The sequence below is a fragment of the Anomaloglossus baeobatrachus genome, chromosome 8 (assembly GCF_048569485.1).
Source record: "Anomaloglossus baeobatrachus isolate aAnoBae1 chromosome 8, aAnoBae1.hap1, whole genome shotgun sequence".
NCBI lineage: Eukaryota > Metazoa > Chordata > Amphibia > Anura > Aromobatidae > Anomaloglossus > Anomaloglossus baeobatrachus.
In genome coordinates this window covers 97315198-97336989 of record NC_134360.1, presented here as the reverse complement: position 1 = coordinate 97336989, position 21792 = coordinate 97315198, and the positions used below count along the sequence as shown (strand labels likewise).

General features: G+C 47.1%; 1 protein-coding gene across 1 annotated transcript in view; it reads left to right on the top strand.

Annotated features, from left to right (window-relative positions):
- The window catches only part of GUCY2C (guanylate cyclase 2C), a 686038-nt gene that overhangs the window by 406896 nt on the left and 257350 nt on the right, over positions 1 to 21792 (top strand). Inside the window, 2 exon segments of the mRNA XM_075320892.1 lie at positions 12456 to 12524; positions 13225 to 13329. Coding sequence (XP_075177007.1) covers positions 12456 to 12524; positions 13225 to 13329 — 174 coding nt within the window.

The following is a 21792-nucleotide window of genomic DNA, read 5'->3' as shown; positions in this document are numbered from 1 at the left end:
TCACGTGTTTATACAAATTGTCTCTCCAGTAAAGGAGACAAACTCTAGCACAGCGCCACCTATTGGAAGTAGCGATCCTAAAAGTCACAAGTGGATTTTCAACAATCCATTGCAATATGACTCAGGATATATAAGCCAGATCAGAATCCCAATTTGCAGACACGGTGTTTCGGGGTGCTTGCCCCTCGTCAGTGCAAAGTATGGGGGTGTCTGATCTGGCTCATGAGAAAGCTATGTGGGGACCACGGGGGAACACTATTCTCCTTAAGGAGACTTTGCAAGCCAGTCTGGCTGCCAGGTAAGGGGACTTATAGCTGCAATGCCCCTCTGGGAAATATTCAAATTGTCTCTCCAGTAAAGGAGACAAACTCTAGCACAGCGCCACCTATTGGAAGTAGCGATCCTAAAAGTCACAAGTGGATTTTCAACAATCCATTGCAATATGACTCAGGATATATAAGCCAGATCAGAATCCCAATTTGCAGACACGGTGTTTCGGGGTGCTTGCCCCTCGTCAGTGCAAAGTATGGGGGTGTCTGATCTGGCTCATGAGAAAGCTATGTGGGGACCACGGGGGAACACTATTCTCCTTAAGGAGACTTTGCAAGCCAGTCTGGCTGCCAGGTAAGGGGACTTATAGCTGCAATGCCCCTCTGGGAAATATTCAAATTGTCTCTCCAGTAAAGGAGACAAACTCTAGCACAGCGCCACCTATTGGAAGTAGCGATCCTAAAAGTCACAAGTGGATTTTCAACAATCCATTGCAATATGACTCAGGATATATAAGCCAGATCAGAATCCCAATTTGCAGACACGGTGTTTCGGGGTGCTTGCCCCTCGTCAGTGCAAAGTATGGGGGTGTCTGATCTGGCTCATGAGAAAGCTATGTGGGGACCACGGGGGAACACTATTCTCCTTAAGGAGACTTTGCAAGCCAGTCTGGCTGCCAGGTAAGGGGACTTATAGCTGCAATGCCCCTCTGGGAAATATTCAAATTGTCTCTCCAGTAAAGGAGACAAACTCTAGCACAGCGCCACCTATTGGAAGTAGCGATCCTAAAAGTCACAAGTGGATTTTCAACAATCCATTGCAATATGACTCAGGATATATAAGCCAGATCAGAATCCCAATTTGCAGACACGGTGTTTCGGGGTGCTTGCCCCTCGTCAGTGCAAAGTATGGGGGTGTCTGATCTGGCTCATGAGAAAGCTATGTGGGGACCACGGGGGAACACTATTCTCCTTAAGGAGACTTTGCAAGCCAGTCTGGCTGCCAGGTAAGGGGACTTATAGCTGCAATGCCCCTCTGGGAAATATTCAAATTGTCTCTCCAGTAAAGGAGACAAACTCTAGCACAGCGCCACCTATTGGAAGTAGCGATCCTAAAAGTCACAAGTGGATTTTCAACAATCCATTGCAATATGACTCAGGATATATAAGCCAGATCAGAATCCCAATTTGCAGACACGGTGTTTCGGGGTGCTTGCCCCTCGTCAGTGCAAAGTATGGGGGTGTCTGATCTGGCTCATGAGAAAGCTATGTGGGGACCACGGGGGAACACTATTCTCCTTAAGGAGACTTTGCAAGCCAGTCTGGCTGCCAGGTAAGGGGACTTATAGCTGCAATGCCCCTCTGGGAAATATTCAAATTGTCTCTCCAGTAAAGGAGACAAACTCTAGCACAGCGCCACCTATTGGAAGTAGCGATCCTAAAAGTCACAAGTGGATTTTCAACAATCCATTGCAATATGACTCAGGATATATAAGCCAGATCAGAATCCCAATTTGCAGACACGGTGTTTCGGGGTGCTTGCCCCTCGTCAGTGCAAAGTATGGGGGTGTCTGATCTGGCTCATGAGAAAGCTATGTGGGGACCACGGGGGAACACTATTCTCCTTAAGGAGACTTTGCAAGCCAGTCTGGCTGCCAGGTAAGGGGACTTATAGCTGCAATGCCCCTCTGGGAAATATTCAAATTGTCTCTCCAGTAAAGGAGACAAACTCTAGCACATCGCCACCTATTGGAAGTAGCGATCCTAAAAGTCACAAGTGGATTTTCAACAATCCATTGCAATATGACTCAGGATATATAAGCCAGATCAGAATCCCAATTTGCAGACACGGTGTTTCGGGGTGCTTGCCCCTCGTCAGTGCAAAGTATGGGGGTGTCTGATCTGGCTCATGAGAAAGCTATGTGGGGACCACGGGGGAACACTATTCTCCTTAAGGAGACTTTGCAAGCCAGTCTGGCTGCCAGGTAAGGGGACTTATAGCTGCAATGCCCCTCTGGGAAATATTCAAATTGTCTCTCCAGTAAAGGAGACAAACTCTAGCACAGCGCCACCTATTGGAAGTAGCGATCCTAAAAGTCACAAGTGGATTTTCAACAATCCATTGCAATATGACTCAGGATATATAAGCCAGATCAGAATCCCAATTTGCAGACACGGTGTTTCGGGGTGCTTGCCCCTCGTCAGTGCAAAGTATGGGGGTGTCTGATCTGGCTCATGAGAAAGCTATGTGGGGACCACGGGGGAACACTATTCTCCTTAAGGAGACTTTGCAAGCCAGTCTGGCTGCCAGGTAAGGGGACTTATAGCTGCAATGCCCCTCTGGGAAATATTCAAATTGTCTCTCCAGTAAAGGAGACAAACTCTAGCACAGCGCCACCTATTGGAAGTAGCGATCCTAAAAGTCACAAGTGGATTTTCAACAATCCATTGCAATATGACTCAGGATATATAAGCCAGATCAGAATCCCAATTTGCAGACACGGTGTTTCGGGGTGCTTGCCCCTCGTCAGTGCAAAGTATGGGGGTGTCTGATCTGGCTCATGAGAAAGCTATGTGGGGACCACGGGGGAACACTATTCTCCTTAAGGAGACTTTGCAAGCCAGTCTGGCTGCCAGGTAAGGGGACTTATAGCTGCAATGCCCCTCTGGGAAATATTCAAATTGTCTCTCCAGTAAAGGAGACAAACTCTAGCACAGCGCCACCTATTGGAAGTAGCGATCCTAAAAGTCACAAGTGGATTTTCAACAATCCATTGCAATATGACTCAGGATATATAAGCCAGATCAGAATCCCAATTTGCAGACACGGTGTTTCGGGGTGCTTGCCCCTCGTCAGTGCAAAGTATGGGGGTGTCTGATCTGGCTCATGAGAAAGCTATGTGGGGACCACGGGGGAACACTATTCTCCTTAAGGAGACTTTGCAAGCCAGTCTGGCTGCCAGGTAAGGGGACTTATAGCTGCAATGCCCCTCTGGGAAATATTCAAATTGTCTCTCCAGTAAAGGAGACAAACTCTAGCACAGCGCCACCTATTGGAAGTAGCGATCCTAAAAGTCACAAGTGGATTTTCAACAATCCATTGCAATATGACTCAGGATATATAAGCCAGATCAGAATCCCAATTTGCAGACACGGTGTTTCGGGGTGCTTGCCCCTCGTCAGTGCAAAGTATGGGGGTGTCTGATCTGGCTCATGAGAAAGCTATGTGGGGACCACGGGGGAACACTATTCTCCTTAAGGAGACTTTGCAAGCCAGTCTGGCTGCCAGGTAAGGGGACTTATAGCTGCAATGCCCCTCTGGGAAATATTCAAATTGTCTCTCCAGTAAAGGAGACAAACTCTAGCACAGCGCCACCTATTGGAAGTAGCGATCCTAAAAGTCACAAGTGGATTTTCAACAATCCATTGCAATATGACTCAGGATATATAAGCCAGATCAGAATCCCAATTTGCAGACACGGTGTTTCGGGGTGCTTGCCCCTCGTCAGTGCAAAGTATGGGGGTGTCTGATCTGGCTCATGAGAAAGCTATGTGGGGACCACGGGGGAACACTATTCTCCTTAAGGAGACTTTGCAAGCCAGTCTGGCTGCCAGGTAAGGGGACTTATAGCTGCAATGCCCCTCTGGGAAATATTCAAATTGTCTCTCCAGTAAAGGAGACAAACTCTAGCACAGCGCCACCTATTGGAAGTAGCGATCCTAAAAGTCACAAGTGGATTTTCAACAATCCATTGCAATATGACTCAGGATATATAAGCCAGATCAGAATCCCAATTTGCAGACACGGTGTTTCGGGGTGCTTGCCCCTCGTCAGTGCAAAGTATGGGGGTGTCTGATCTGGCTCATGAGAAAGCTATGTGGGGACCACGGGGGAACACTATTCTCCTTAAGGAGACTTTGCAAGCCAGTCTGGCTGCCAGGTAAGGGGACTTATAGCTGCAATGCCCCTCTGGGAAATATTCAAATTGTCTCTCCAGTAAAGGAGACAAACTCTAGCACAGCGCCACCTATTGGAAGTAGCGATCCTAAAAGTCACAAGTGGATTTTCAACAATCCATTGCAATATGACTCAGGATATATAAGCCAGATCAGAATCCCAATTTGCAGACACGGTGTTTCGGGGTGCTTGCCCCTCGTCAGTGCAAAGTATGGGGGTGTCTGATCTGGCTCATGAGAAAGCTATGTGGGGACCACGGGGGAACACTATTCTCCTTAAGGAGACTTTGCAAGCCAGTCTGGCTGCCAGGTAAGGGGACTTATAGCTGCAATGCCCCTCTGGGAAATATTCAAATTGTCTCTCCAGTAAAGGAGACAAACTCTAGCACAGCGCCACCTATTGGAAGTAGCGATCCTAAAAGTCACAAGTGGATTTTCAACAATCCATTGCAATATGACTCAGGATATATAAGCCAGATCAGAATCCCAATTTGCAGACACGGTGTTTCGGGGTGCTTGCCCCTCGTCAGTGCAAAGTATGGGGGTGTCTGATCTGGCTCATGAGAAAGCTATGTGGGGACCACGGGGGAACACTATTCTCCTTAAGGAGACTTTGCAAGCCAGTCTGGCTGCCAGGTAAGGGGACTTATAGCTGCAATGCCCCTCTGGGAAATATTCAAATTGTCTCTCCAGTAAAGGAGACAAACTCTAGCACAGCGCCACCTATTGGAAGTAGCGATCCTAAAAGTCACAAGTGGATTTTCAACAATCCATTGCAATATGACTCAGGATATATAAGCCAGATCAGAATCCCAATTTGCAGACACGGTGTTTCGGGGTGCTTGCCCCTCGTCAGTGCAAAGTATGGGGGTGTCTGATCTGGCTCATGAGAAAGCTATGTGGGGACCACGGGGGAACACTATTCTCCTTAAGGAGACTTTGCAAGCCAGTCTGGCTGCCAGGTAAGGGGACTTATAGCTGCAATGCCCCTCTGGGAAATATTCAAATTGTCTCTCCAGTAAAGGAGACAAACTCTAGCACAGCGCCACCTATTGGAAGTAGCGATCCTAAAAGTCACAAGTGGATTTTCAACAATCCATTGCAATATGACTCAGGATATATAAGCCAGATCAGAATCCCAATTTGCAGACACGGTGTTTCGGGGTGCTTGCCCCTCGTCAGTGCAAAGTATGGGGGTGTCTGATCTGGCTCATGAGAAAGCTATGTGGGGACCACGGGGGAACACTATTCTCCTTAAGGAGACTTTGCAAGCCAGTCTGGCTGCCAGGTAAGGGGACTTATAGCTGCAATGCCCCTCTGGGAAATATTCAAATTGTCTCTCCAGTAAAGGAGACAAACTCTAGCACAGCGCCACCTATTGGAAGTAGCGATCCTAAAAGTCACAAGTGGATTTTCAACAATCCATTGCAATATGACTCAGGATATATAAGCCAGCTCAGAATCCCAATTTGCAGACACGGTGTTTCGGGGTGCTTGCCCCTCGTCAGTGCAAAGTATGGGGGTGTCTGATCTGGCTCATGAGAAAGCTATGTGGGGACCACGGGGGAACACTATTCTCCTTAAGGAAACTTTGCAAGCCAGTCTGGCTGCCAGGTAAGGGGACTTATAGCTGCAATGCCCCTCTGGGAAATATTCAATTGTCACGTGTTTATAGACATTTCTGCCAGTTACCTCCTCTTAGAGGACATTTCACCTTCAAAATTCCATAAAATTTAAAAAGTAGCCGTGTCCCCATGATTAGTGATGGGAGGACCCGGACTGTAAAAGTCCAGACCTGTGCGGTTTCAAAAGTATCTGGGTGCTGGTCCTAGTCCCGGAGTTCTCAGGGAACTCCAGCTAATGATTGGGGTCTGGCAACTTGGGAAATTAAAAAAATAAAGGAAAAATATAAATAAAGCAAGCGCGCTATACTTACCGAGTCTCCGGCATGTCTGCAACACCTTCTGGGGCTGCTCACTCTTCTTCCAGGGCCAGTCATTATTGCTCATCCATATTCTCTGCTTCCCCTGCCGAATGGCAGTACTGGTGTCTGTAATTGGTTGCAGTCAGATGCGCCCCCAACCTGTCTGACAGCGCTTGACTGCTTGCAATCACAGATGCGGTCTGCGTGTCACTATTGTGGTATAAAAATAAATAAATTAAAAAATTGGCGTAAGGTCCCCCATATTATGATACCCAGCACAGATAAAGCATGCGGCTACAGGCTGCAGCCCCCATGTGCATATCTTGGATGTGTATCAAAATAAGAGGAACCAAATGCATCTTTTTTTTAAATAATTTAAAGAAAAATTTTTAAAAAATGGTGTGCAGTCCTCCCCAATTTGGATACCCAGCCATGCTAAAGCCTGAGGCCCGGGGCTGGTATTTTCAGGATGGGGAGACCCATGCATATTGGGCCCCACAGGTTAAAAATAGCAGCCTGCAGGCACCCAGGGTTGTCACATCACTTAGATGCGACAGTCACAGAACTTTACCCTGCTCTTCCCGATTGCCCTGGTGTGGTGGCAATCATGGTAATAAGGGGTTAATGACAGCTCACCACTTAGCCCTAGATAAGTAATGGGAGGTGTCTATGAGACCCCCCATTACTAATCTGTAACTGAAAGTAAATAAACACAAACACTGAAAAAATCCTTAATTTGAAATAAAAGACAAAAACACACCCTCCTTCATCTCTTTATTAAGAGATACTGGGTGAAATTCTGGGATTGTCACATCTAATGGATGTGGCTATCCTTTGCGGCTTAAGGCTGCTATTTTTAGGCCGGGGGGCCCAATAAGCGTAAGTCTCTCCATCCTGAGAATATCAGCCCTCGGCTCTTGGGCTTTAACTGGCTGGATATCAAAATGGGGGACTACGCTCCCCTTTATCTTGTCTGGATATAAAAATTGGGATCATGGGGTCCCTCGTATTTTGATATACAGCCAAGATATCGCGCACTCCCAAACGTGCTCCATCCGCCATGCTGCGCACTCCAAAACGTGCTCCATCCGCCATGCTGCGCACCCCCCATCATGCTCCATCCGCCATGCTGCGCACTCCCAAACGTACTCCATCCGCCATGCTGCGCACTCCCAAACATGCTCCATCCGCCATGCTGCGCACTCCCAAACCTGGTCCATCCGCCATGCTGCGCACTCCCAATTGTGGTTCATCCGCTATGCTGCGCACTCCCAAACGTGGTCCATCCGCCATGCTGCGCACTCCCAAACGTGCTCCATCCGCCATGCTGCGCACTCCCAAACGTGCTCCATCCGCCATGCTGCGCACTCCCAAACGTGGTCCATCCGCCATGCTGCGCACTCCCAAACGTGCTCCATCCCCCATGCTGTGCACTCCCAAACGTGGTTCATCCGCCATGCTGCGCACTCCCAAACGTGCTCCATCCCCCATGCTGTGCACTCCCCATCGTGCTCCATCCCCCATGCTGCGCACTCCCCATCGTGCTCCATCCCCCATGCTGCACCAGCATCAGCCTCTCTGCCCGCAGCATCAGCCTCTCTCCTCCCAGCATCAGCCTCTCTCCTCCCAGCATCAGCCTCTCTCCTCCCAGCATCAGCCTTTTCTGTCCCTAGCATCAGCCTCTCTCCTCCCAGCCTACCCCAGCCTCAGCCTCCCCCAGCATCAGCCTCTCTTCTCTCAGCCTCCCCCTCCCAGCCTTCCCCAGGAGCAGCCTCTCTCCTCCCAGGATCAGCCTCTCTCCTCCCAGCATCAGCCTCTCTCCTCCCAGCATCAGCCTCTCTCCTCCCAGCATCAGCCTCTCTCCTCTCAGCATCAGCCTTTTCTGTCCCCAGCATCAGCCTCTCTCCTCCCAGCCTACCCCAGCATCAGCCTCTCTTCTCTCAGCCTCCCCCTCCCAGCCTTCCCTAGGATCAGCCTCTCTCCTCCCAGCCTCCTCCAGCACACCGTGCTCCTCTGCCGACACAGATCCGATCGCATACACACACACACACACCCGATCGCATACACTCACACACACCCGATCGCATACACTCACACATACCCGATCGCATACACTCACACACACCCGATCGCATACACTCACACACACCCGATCGCATACACTCACACACACCCGATCGCATACACTCACACACACCCGATCGCATACACTCACACACACCCGATCGCATACACTCACACACACCCGATCGCATACACTCACGCACACCCGAACGCATACACTCACACATACCCGATCGCATACACTCACGCACACACACATTGACGATATTGCACAAACGCGCTCACACTCACAACATCCGGAGATACCACATGCTTCTGGCCATGTGATCCTCCGGCAGGTCCTGGAAGTTCACTGCACAGTATCGCCGCCGAGAAGCAAGCAATATCCCAAGATGTTGTGAGTGTGTGGATGCGATGTGATGTGTGTGTGAGATGTGTGTGAGAGTGAGTGTGATCTGATGTGTGTGTGTGCGTGCTTGCGTGTGTGTATGTTCCGCCGCTGCAGGACCTTGATGCGCTGGTAACTATGCTACCATGGTTACCAGCGTATCCCGTCCCCCGCTCGCACGGGAGCCCACACCAGCATACGGCCGCAACCCCAGCAATGTGAGGGTATGTGTCGGCTGGGTTGGCGGCGTACGCTGATGTGGGCTCCCGGGGGTACAGTACTCACCTGGGAGTCGTGGCTCCGTGTCGGTCGGTTCGGGGAATGCGTGCGGGGGGCGGGGCCAGAGTGAGCGTGCATTGCGTGAGGGGGCGGGGCGTGGGCGAGTTGCCAATGCCTGCAGGGTGCCGGGGCGAGAAACCAATCCGTGGGGGGGCGGAGCCTAGGCGAGCGGCCGGCCAATCTGTGTGGGGGCGGAGCCTGGGCGAGCGGCCAATCCGTGCGGGGGGCGGGGCCATGGCGAGCCCAGCGGCCAATCAGCTTTGTGTCACCGTAAGGACACAGTTTTGGAGCAAGACAGACAGACAGACAGACAGAATAAGGCAATTATATATATATATATATATATATGTATATATATATATTTATATATATATATATATATATATATATACATACATAACAGAAAGAAAAATATACATCATCATAAACATATATACATATACAAATTATGGCTTGAAATTTAAATGACATACATAACATATATACACATACATACATCTACAGACATTGAATATTCAGTATAGTTAGAGATCATTCCTGAAATTCATTCAATGGGGGAATGTTGTATTTAGTGTGAGTATCCAGAATGCCTCACGTGTTTATAGACATTTCTGCCAGTTACCTCCTCTTAGAGGACATTTCACCTTCAAAATTCCATAAAATTTAAAAAGTAGCCGTGTCCCCATGATTAGTGATGGGAGGACCCGGACTGTAAAAGTCCAGATCTGTGCGGTTTCAAAAGTATCTGGGTGCTGGTCCTGGTCCCGGAGTTCTCAGGGAACTCCAGCTAATGATTGGGGTCTGGCAACTTGGGAAATTAAAAAAATAAAGGAAAAATATAAATAAAGCAAGCGCGCTATACTTTCCGAGTCTCCGGCATGTCTGCAACACCTTCTGGGGCTGCTCACTCTTCTTCCAGGGCCAGTCATTATTGCTCATCCATATTCTCTGCTTCCCCTGCCGAATGGCAGTACTGGTGTCTGTAATTGGTTGCAGTGAGATGCGCCCCCAACCTGTCTGACAGCGCTTGACTGCTTGCAATCACAGATGCGGTCTGCGTGTCACTATTGTGGTATAAAAATAAATAAATTAAAAAATTGGCGTAAGGTCCCCCCATATTATGATACCCAGCACAGATAAAGCATGCGGCTACAGGCTGCAGCCCCCATGTGCATATCTTGGATGTGTATCAAAATAAGAGGAACCAAATGCATCTTTTTTTTAAATAATTTAAAGAAAAATTTTTAAAAAATGGTGTGCAGTCCTCCCCAATTTGGATACCCAGCCATGCTAAAGCCTGAGGCCCGGGGCTGGTATTTTCAGGATGGGGAGACCCATGCATATTGGGCCCCACAAAAATAGCAGCCTGCAGGCACCCAGGGTTGTCACATCACTTAGATGCGACAGTCACAGAACTTTACCCTGCTCTTCCCGATTGCCCTGGTGTGGTGGCAATCATGGTAATAAGGGGTTAATGACAGCTCACCACTTAGCCCTAGATAAGTAATGGGAGGTGTCTATGAGACCCCCCATTACTAATCTGTAACTGAAAGTAAATAAACACAAACACTGAAAAAATCCTTAATTTGAAATAAAAGACAAAAATACACCCTCCTTCATCTCTTTATTAAGAGATACTGGGTGAAATTCTGGGATTGTCACATCTAATGGATGTGGCTATCCTTTGCGGCTTAAGGCTGCTATTTTTAGGCCGGGGGGCCCAATAAGTGTAAGTCTCTCCATCCTGGGAATATCAGCCCTCGGCTCTTGGGCTTTAACTGGCTGGATATCAAAATGGGGGACTACGCTCCCCTTTATCTTGTCTGGATATAAAAATTGGGATCATGGGGTCCCTCATATTTTGATATACAGCCAAGATATCGCGCACAGCTGGGGCTGCATCCTGTAGACATATGCGTTATCTGCACAGGTTATCTATATATGGGGACCCTACATCATTTATTTATTTATTTATTTTTACATTTACTCGAACAGACCGACAGCCTCTGTGAGGGCAATCAATCAGAAATGCTAGCATGCTGGCAGTCTGACTGCAGCTAATCACAGACGCTGTCACAGACGATAAACAGGGGAAGCAGTGAATATGTATGAGTTATAGTGAGCGGACCAGGAAGCAGTGTTACAGCAGCATGGGAGACTAGTATGTCCTGCTTTAACCATTTTGCTTCATTTTTTTTACAGTGATTCTTTATTGGCAGAGTCAGTTACCCAACTCTGATTGAACATGCCTTTCACTTGATAGATGGTACATGAATTCCCAACTTCAGTCTTTGAATTAAAGCCTTTGTATCTATTTATTAACAATAAAGCTTAGAACTATCACAGTTTTCAACAGCTCAAAAGTATTGGGACAGAGGAGCTCCTGTATGAAAAAAAAATCTCTCTTAAGGCTACGGTCACACTACTGTATTTTTGGTCCAAATTTGATCTGACAAAGCATTAGATCGCACTTGGACCAGTGTTATTCTATGGGGCAGTGTACATATCCGATATTTTCCACTGACCAAGTGTATCCGAGGAAAAAAAATCGCAGCATTCATGATTTGGATTCGTAAATCAGATCACACTCGGACATCCCAGTGGGATCTGATTTTCACAGACTGACAGAATAGAGACGATAAATATATATTATTTTTCATTTTCTCCGCATCAAAGAAAATTGCATTACACTATGATCAGAGTGTGATTAGCATAATTGGACCGATTTTCTCGGATGAGAGAGAATACAATACTGTGAACCTGGCCGAACGATTGTTGTGAAAATCCGTAGCATATTATTATGCCACATCTAAATTCACCCATACTGTGGGAAATCCTTCTTTGTGTACTAGAACCCCATGTCACTCCACAAGTTGTACATATGATATGGCAGTTTTTGGTTTTACTAAGTATCAATAATCAAACTGTTAAGGGGGCTTTACACGGTAGCAATATCGCTAGCAATTTGTAGCGATAGCGAGCGTGTAAGTACCCGCCCCCGTCGCGCATGCGATTGTTTGTGATCGCTGCCGTAGCGAACATTATCGCTACGGCAGCGTCACACATACTTACCTGGTCGTCGTCGTCTCTGTGACTGTCGAACAATCCCTCCTTCAAGGGGGAGGGACGTTCGGCATCACAGCGACGTCACCGCAATGTCACTAAGCGGCCGGCCAATCAAAGCGGAGGGGCGGAGATGAGCAGGACGTAACATCCCGCCCACCTTCTTCCTTCCGCATTGTGGCCGGCGGCAGGTAAGGAGACGTTCCTCACTCCTGCGGTGTCACACACAGCGATGTGTGCTGCCGCATGAGCGATGAACCACCTGGATAAACAACCCTTACCGATTTTTGAGTTTGGGACGACCTCTCCATGATGAACGATTTTCACCATTTTTGAGGTCGCTTAAGGTCGCTGGTCAGTGTCACACGCTGTGATATCGTTAATGATGCCGGATGTGCGTTACTAACAACTTGACCCCGACGACAAAACATTAACGATATCGTAGCATGTAAAGCCCCCTTTAGTTTCGTTTCTCTTGCAACATTTACAGATTTACTAATATTTTTTGAAGGTTATCATACTGAAAGACTTAAAACATGATGGGAATTTTACTGAAAAACAGAAAATGGACCTTAACAAAGTAAGATTTTTTTTATTGATATTAGTAAGGGGAACATAGCTTTAAAGGGCTAAATGTGTTTGCTACGGTAGTACCTTGCTTTTAATGAAAAGCCAATTTACTCCAGTGATTAGCAGAATTCCATTATCCAAGGTGTATAGCAGTATGTATTGGCAATTTTCTAAAGGCCCCTTTACACGCTACAATTTATCTGACGATATGTCGTCGGGGTCACGGATACCGTGACGCACTTCCGTCATCGTTAGCGACGTCGTTACGTGTGACACCTACGTGCGACTCCGACCGATTGCAAATAGGTTGAAAATCGTTGATCGTTGACACGTCGTTCAGTTTCAAAATACTGTTGTCGTTTGGAATGCAGCAGAAATATTGCTACGTTTGACACCCTGCCAACGACGAACAACATCCACACGACCACCTTGGTCAAACAATACATCGCTGAACGATGTTGTGTCATTTGTGAGATGTGTACGTGTGACCGCTACTAAACGACCTATGTGCGATCTCGGCAAATCGTAACTACGATCGATCTGGGCGTGTCACATCGCTACTGAGATCGTCAGATAAATCGTAGCGTGTAACAGGGCCTTAAGCCTTTAAATATATCTTTCCGTACATATTCATGTTTCCATATAAATCTGAAATTTGTGTAACTTCTGGTTATATTCCTAGTAGCATTCAACAAAGTGTAACCCTTCAGCTTCTACAGATTGATTATTACAACCTGACAAAATTCTATGGAACGGTAAAGAAGGATGCAATGATCTATGGAGTTATTGAATATTGTGAAAGAGGATCGCTTCGCGTAAGCTCATTCTAAATGTTTATTTAGTTATCATTTATTTACATTTAAACCATTTGCAATTAATTATAAATGGGAATATATATCCAGTGAACAAGTTTTTTATTCATTAAAAAAGTGCTTATAGTAGAGTTTCCATTTCATCCACTTCTGCTGGCAATACGGACCATTCTCTGCCTTTTCTGGTTGTGATCACATCAATCTGACCAATCTATATACTGTATCTAGTAATTAACCATGATGCAAATACTCCTTTAAATCTCTGACCAGTAGCTACAATAAGTATGCATACTGTATGTGCAGGACCAGACCACCAGACACAATTTTGTTACTCACTAAAAGACATGTGTACATTTATAAAGTTATACATTTAATCCTTTTATAATCGACAGTAGTCCATTTTTACTGTACAGTAGATTATGTCCTGCCCAAGTGTCCCTTGCTGCCCTGGAGTTGTTAAATAGCTGTATTAGGTCTAGGTATGTGCACAAGGAGTCTTTTTGCAAAGTTGTTGGAGTAGACACAAAGTAGAACCTCAAACTTTCTGAGGAGTTTTGAGTTTTTGAGGATGATTTGGAGAATCTATCCTCAGTTTTTGCTCCAAAACCTCCTAAAAAAAACCCCTTGTGACACTAATTTGCCACTTGTGACTTTCTTCTCGGTCTCTTTCATTTTATGACTCATGGTATTAGTTGTGATTTTTTTGCTCCAAATTCTTCAAAATGGCATTCACGATACAGTACATGAATTTGACGGAAAATAAAAAATAGTCCTTCTTTTGTCTTGAATTGTTTTTGAAGTGATGAGAGATGTGTGTGTGGCACCCCTGAGGCTTCAGTCGCCACAGAGTATTGCATCTGATTTAAGGTGTAGTGCTCAACCCGGATCTTGAGGAGGTCGGTACCGGTTTCACCACTTACACACTCAAATACACAACGAGGTTGCCCTCCCCAATGGGGACATGGGTAGGGTAGGTTATTAAGGTAGCTTCCAAACATGAGGGGCACCACTCACTAGTGACAGGGACCCGGGGGAGGAGCAGCCACAAGGGGAAGTCAGGAGCCAACACAACAGTTAAGGAGTTCTCCAGCAGGAGAGGAAAGGAACAGACGTGTGGTGCTCCGGTGGGACAGAGGAGTTGTTCTTGTGGTTGCCGAGGTGTGAGCTTAAATGCTCCCTCGGAACCGGCGCCATGCAGTGTGCAGGACCCTAGGGAAAATCACACTTCAAGTTGGTTTTCTAGAATCTGCCAGGATGGGGAGGTTTCAAGCTTCCCTGGCCACAAAGACCCCGAAAGTACAGTGCCAGACAGGATCTAGGGCCTTGGATAACACCAGGCCCCATTGCGGAGCTGCCGTACCTGCAAATAGGGACAAGAGTACTACTCAAGATGGACTGGAGTCCCCAAGAAGCTTTAAGTCACGGGGATCCAACATTCAGGGTGCTAGGAGGAAGGAACCACTGAGCATCACACCGGACTGACCTCAAAAGGAATTCGGGTTTGACGGAGCCCATCACAGTGAGTGACCAGTACTACTCGGGCGAGCGGCACAAAGAGTAAGTAAAGACATCTGGAACCACAGCATTTGACTCAGACTCTTATTGCCGGCTCCTCCGCCCCGTGCCTCGGTGCCAAAGGCCATCGCCATCACTACTTCCCTCATCATTCTTCCCAGGGCCTGCTCCACCTGTGGGGAGCAACACCATCTCTGCTGCTATTACCATCCGTCCCAGAGAACAGCAACAGCAGCGGCGGCTAATCTCTGGCTGCGTGCCACAGGTGGCATCACGACAATCTTACTACTACAATCCCCATTATTCTCCCTCCTTATTGATGTACATCTTGAGGCATAAAGCCGGGCAAGCCACCACAACATCCCAGACCACCAAACCGGCCCGGTGATGACTAACCTGGGTACTGTGCGTCTTATGGACTGAGTGCTTGATAGACTGTTTAATTACAAGCAGTCACCATTATTGAATAATAAGGGGCTAAAGAAAACCCGCCCTTCATGGGCTGGCAGGGAAAGTGGCACGAAAAACAATGCCTATCCCCTCCCAGGCAGGGGAGAGCAAGAAACGAAACCGACATGTGGAGGGTGGTGCGAAAGTGGAGACCCTCCCCCTTGTGTGGAAGGGAAAACTGAACTAATGTAAAAGGAGATGGATCTTGGAGCGCAAAGGAGAAGGCTGTACCAGAATCACTTGTGGTGCAGGGTGTCAGCCATGGCAAACGCTGACCATCATGGGGCTGCACCGGTGCACCCTCTGTTCTAGAGCGCACAGGATATGGAGGCGGAGGTGGTTCGGGTGAGCAAAATGCTGCGGAGGGTACAAATGGATGCCATCTGTGAATAGGAGGCGTCCATGATGGGAGTGGTGGGAGCCATGCAGGTCCACGAAGAGCAGGAGCTGCTGGTCTTAGAGGAGGAATCTGTGCCGGAGTCTGCAGAAAGCCTGGATTCCCCTGCCATCGGTGACATCTTCCTGGACCCACCAAGCTTCCCATAACCCCCGACTGCTGAAGCACTTGATCTGACCACCATCCCCTGTGTAGCTGAAGAGCTGGCTACTGATCCCCTGGTAGCAGAAGACCTGGCTACCAGCCCCCAAGCAGTGGAGGACCCAGCTGCCAGAGACCCGGTAGCTGAAGACCTGACTGCTGCAACATGGGCAGACTGTGACCTGGCTGCCCTTGACCCGGAGCCAGGAGCGAATACTTTGGACGACATTTCCACAGGTATGGCTTGGGGAGACTGCCCTGCTGAGCTGGAGGCTCTTTCCCCCGCACCCATCAGTGAGGAGGATCAGGAGTGGCCCACCTGCCGTGCCACCATCTCACAGCTAGCTAAGGACGAGCAGTTGCGCCAGGAAAAGTTAGTGGAGACAGAGACCCACAACCTGGCAGTAGCTGGGGCTTCGGAAGGCCAATCCATTGGCTCACTGCGGTAGTCATCCGGTTTGACTTGGAGCGAGGCTGGGGCTTCATTTCAGAATGGGGGTTTAATGATTTACTCCTGACTCAGCTGCAGCTGAGCCTTTTTTTTAGTTTCACTTCTGATACAGGTCACATTAGGGGTTAATCTTCCTGCCTCGTTCTGGAGGTCAGGCTACTGTAATAGAGCACTGTGTCTCTGGGACTACGCCAGTGATATTTTTGGCTCTGCTGTGTTCTGCTCGTGAGTGACCTGTTGACTGAACTGCCCCCTCCTGACCTCTGTGTTCACCTAACCTGTTGTTAACCTCCTCTGTTCTGTGTTTCTGTCTTGTCGGTTTCTCTCCTGCTGTCTTCCTTCAGCTCCCTGCTCTTATGTCTCCCTGATCGTTCCTCATCTGTTTACCTTGATTCCGTTCTTGTCTTCTCCCTCACTTCTGAGTTCTGATTTCCAGCTACTGACTGTTTGCTTCCCTCTGACTATGTTTAGACTTTGCCCCTGTGTATTTACCTCATGTTGTGATACGGCTTTCTGACGATTCTACTCCCATCTGGTGTGCTTGACTAGTATTACCTCTGCTAGGGAATTCTCTGCTCATACGTTTTCTCCACTCTAACGTCCCCTAGTGGTTTACCAGCTAACTACCTTCTCAGGTAGTTTCAGGAATCCTCTCTGCCCCACATTACTGCACTGTACTGCTATTGTACATCTTAGAGTACAGCGTGACAGGGGGCTTGAAAAGAAGTCTTCATCTCCCGTCGAGATGTAGCTTCCCGCCTCCGCAAAGGTCACCCCAGATGAAATTTGTATCCCGGTGATCAGGTGACTTACACCCAGCATTAGGGAGAGCGGGGCTGGTATGCCCTGGACGTAGAACTGAGCCGACGGGAGGAGGCAGCTGCAGAGCCGACATCCCTGCCAGACGTACATCCAGAACCAGTCCCCACTTCTGACCAGTCACCAAGGATATCCAGCAAAAGGGATATGTGTACCTAGACTCTGGGAGAGAGCTGCCTGAGACCAGCCGGTAAGGAGTTCCCCAATCCCAAGTAGATGTTCGGTTGATTTTTCCACCTGTAAACACCAGTTGATTTTTCCACGGTTGATTGTTTTTGAGGTTATCAAACACTCCTGCCAAAAATACATATTTTAGAAAGCCACAAGTTAACCCATGGGTAGAGTTGAGCGCGGTTCGTGGTTCATGGTTCTCCAGTTCGCGGTTCGAGTGATTTTGGGGGGTGTTCTAGTTAGAACTCGAACTCGATCTTTTTGCTAAAAGTTCGGTAGCTCGAGTTACGTTCGAGAACGGTTCTATCACTATAAATGTGGCTTTTCACAGTAAGTATGTGCACATGTTGCTATCTGCATGCGTCCTGCGTCCCCAGCACAATCCCTCTCCCTTTCCTACTCACCAATCACGGGCGTCTCGCTCCCCGACTGTCACAAATCTGCGGCGTCTTTTCCTCTTTAGAAAATGGCTGCCGCTTCATTAGTCAATTAGTTATTCCGTGCTTTCCCCGCCCACCGGCGCTTATTATTGGTTACAGTCAGACATGTCCCCAAGCTGAGTGACAGCTGTCTCACTGCAACTAATCACAGCCACCGGTGGGTGGGTCTATATCGTGCATTAAAATAAATAAATAAAAAAAATGTGGTTTCCCCCATATTTGATACCAGCCAGGATAAAGCCGCACGGCTGGAGGCTGATATTGTCAGGATGGAGAGTGCCACGGTATGGGGAGCCCACCACCCTAGCAATATCACCCTGCAGCTGCCCAGAATTGCCGCATCCATTAGGTACGATAGTCCTGGGACTCTACCCAGCTCATCCCGAAATGCCCTGGTGCGGTGGCAATTGGGGTAATAATGAGTTTAATCATGACAGGCATCTCTCCGAGATACCTTCCATGATTAAACTGTAAGTGAAAGTAAGAAACACACACCGCGAAAAATCCTTTATTTGGAATGAAAGACAAAAAAACAACCCTGGTTCACCCCTTTATTAATCCCAAAAATACCCCTCCAGGTCCGAAGTAATCCACACGACAAGGTCAACTCTGCTCTCTCAGGATGTAGTGGCTCCGTAACAATGAAGCAGAGACTTCAGTCAGCACAGCAGGCTTCAAGATTAGAAAATCTGCCTGTCTCTTTTGCAAGAAGCAATAGACTAGTGGATAAAGCGCCTGCCTAAGAAGCATAACGTCGGGAGTTCTAGTCCCGGTAAAGAATTTTTTTTTTTTCATTTATAATTTCAAATTATAATTATTATCTATTTATAAAGTGAAAGTAATTAAATACACACCGCAAAAAATCCTTTATTTGGAATAAAAGACAAAAAAACACAGTTTCACCATTTTATTAAAATCTTCCAATACCCCTCCAGGTCCGACGTAATCCACACGACACTGTCATCTCTGCTACAGAACACGAGTTCTCTGCATGAGCTTCACATAGCTTTAAATGATAACATGGTCAGCTGAGACTTCAGCAATCCAGACTTCAAGACTAACAAATGTGCCTATCATTCACATTAGAAGCAATGGCTGAGTGGATAGAGTGCTCACCTAGGGCGCATAAGGTTGTGAGTTCTAGACCCGGGAAATTTTTTTTATTTTTTATTTTTAATAAATTATATTTATAATTTATTTATAAATATAATTTAATTATGCACTGAAGTGAGGAGCCGGACATCAGCTGTGAGCTGTGAGCTCTCTCTCTCTCTATCTCTCTCCTTTCTCTCTCTCTCTCCTTTCTTTCTCTCCTTTCTCTCCTTTCCCTCTCTCCTGCCTCTCTCTCTCTTTCTCTCTCTCTCCTTTCTTTCTCTTCATTCTCTACTTTCTCTTCTTTCTCTTCTCTCTCTTCTTTCTCTCTTTCTCCCTTTCTCTCTCTCTCTCTTCCTTCTCTCTTTCTCTCCTTTCTCTCCTTTCTCTCTCTCCCCTTTCTCTCTCCTTTCTTTCTCTCTCTCCTTTCTCTCTCTCTCCTTTCTTTCTCTCTCTCTCCTTTCTCTCTCTCCTTTCTTTCTCTCCTTTCTCTCTCTCTTTCTCTCTCTCCTTTCTTTCTCTCATTTTTCTTTCTCTCTCTCATTTCTTTCTCTCCTTTCCCTCTCTCCTTTCTTTCTCTTCTTTCTCTACTTTCTCTTCTTTCTCTACTTTCTCTACTTTCTCTACTTTCTCTTCTTTCTCTTCTTTCTCCTCTTTCTCTCTCTCTCTCTCTCTCTCGCTCTCTCTCTCTCCGGCCAGCTAAACTATCAGCTGACGCTGTCGGGCAGGAGTCTGCACTGAAGTGTGTAGTTTGTTTTTTTGCACTGATGCATCAGCTGATTGTATAAAAGCCGTTTATACAATCAGCTGCTGTGTCATGTGAATCAGGCTCTTGAACCTGATACATCATCTGATCGCTTTGCCTTCCAGAAAACCGATCAGATGATATTGGATCCGGATTGGACGGCGCGGGACCCTTGACCCAGGATTACTGCGGAGAGGGGTTCTTTATTTCAATAAAGATGGAGTCACTAATTGTGTTGTGTTTTATTTATAATACAAATATTTTTCTGTGTGTTGTGGTTCTTTTTATCAGTACTAGAAATTCATGGTGGCCATGTCTAATATTGGCGTGCCACCATGAATTTCGGGCTTAGGGCTGGTTGATAATATACAGCTAGACCTAACCCCATTATTACCCAGCAAGCCACCCGTCAGCAGGGCAGCTGGAAGAGTTGGATACAGCGCCAGATGATGGCGCTTCTATGAAAGCGCCATTTTCTGGGGCGGCTGCGGACTGCAATTCGCAGCAGAGGGGCCCAGAAAGTTCAGGCCAACCTGTGCTGTGGATTCCAATCCCCAGCTGCCTAGTTGTACCTGGCTGGACACAAAAATATGGCGAAGCCCACGTCATTTGTTTTTTAATTATTTCATGAAATAATAAAAAAAGGGCTTCCTTATATTTTTGGTTCCCAGCCGGGTACAAATAGGTAGCTGGGGGTTGGGGGCAGCCCATAGGTGCCTGCTATACCTGGCTAGCATACAAAAATATGGCAAAACCCATGTCATTTGTTTTTGAATTATTTCATGAAATTCATGAAATATTTAATAAAAAAAGGGCTTCCCTATATTTTTGGTTCCCAGCCGGGTACAAATAGGCAGCTGGGGGTTTGGGGACAGCCCGTAGCTGCCTGCTGTACCTGGCTAGCATACAAAAATATGGCGAAGCCCAAATAATTTTTTGGGGGGGGGGGCAAAGAGTCCTGCATACAGTCCTGGATGGAGTATGCTGAGCCTTGTAGTTCTGCAGCTGCTGTCTGTCTGTATGGAGGAGAGCAGACAGCAGCTGCAGAATGGCAAGGCTCAGCATGCTCCATTCACTAGTGTATGCAGGAGAGCACACAGCAGCTGCAGAACTACAAGGCTCAGCATACTCCGTCCAGGACTGTATGCAGGAGTTTTTTGCCCACCAAAAAAATGACGTGGGCTTTGCCATATTTTTGTCTGGTAGCAAGGTACACCAGGCAGGTACGGGCTGCTCCCAACCCCCAGCTGCCTATTTGTACCCGACTGGGAACTAAAAATATAGGGAAGCCCATTTTTTTAATTATTTCACTTATTTCATGAAATAATTAAAAAACAAATGACGTAGGCTTCGCCATATTTTTGTGTCCAGCCAGGTACAACTAGGCAGCTGGGGATTGGAATCCGCAGCACAGGTTAGCCCGAGGTTTCTGGGCGCCTCTGCTACGAATTGCAATCCGCAGCCGCCCCAGAAAATGGCACATTCATAGAAATGCCATCATCTGGCGCTGTATTCAACTCTTCCAACAGCCCTGGTGACGGTGGCTTGCTGGGTAATAATGGTTAATACTGGCTTTGTTTTACTAGCTAGTATTAAGCCAGAGATTCTTAATGTCAGGTAAGTTTGACCCAGCCATTAAGAATCTCCAATAAAGGGTTAAAAAAGACACCACACAGAGAAAAAATACTTTAATAGAAATAAATACACAGACACATTAGAGACTCCATGTTTATTACTCCCTCACATCCCTCCACGATCCGGCTCTTCTGTCTTTTTTCTCCTTCAACACATGCAGCTCTGCTCTATCAGCGCTGCATAGGAAGAAGGTGGTGCTATTCTCCGAGCTGCTGCTTTTGAGCGGTGAGTCATAAATGGTACATTCTCTAAATGGGCTATAGTCAGCAGTGGGGTGCCGCAGGAATCTGTGCTTGGACCGATTCTTTATACTCTCTTTATTAATGACCTTGTGGATGGGATTGATAGTACAGTGTCAGTCTTTGCCGATGACACCAAACTATGTAGGATATTAAAAACTGACCTGGATAGTACAATATTACAAAAAGATCTGGATAAGATGTCAGAATGGGCAGATACTTGGCAAATGAGATTTAATGTTGATAAATGTAAAGTAATGCACCTAGGACGGAGTAATCCTATAGCTGCGTATACATTAAATGGAAGTAAACTCGGGACTACAGAACAGGAGAAGGACTTGGGTATTCTCATTACAAATAAGCTGAGCAGC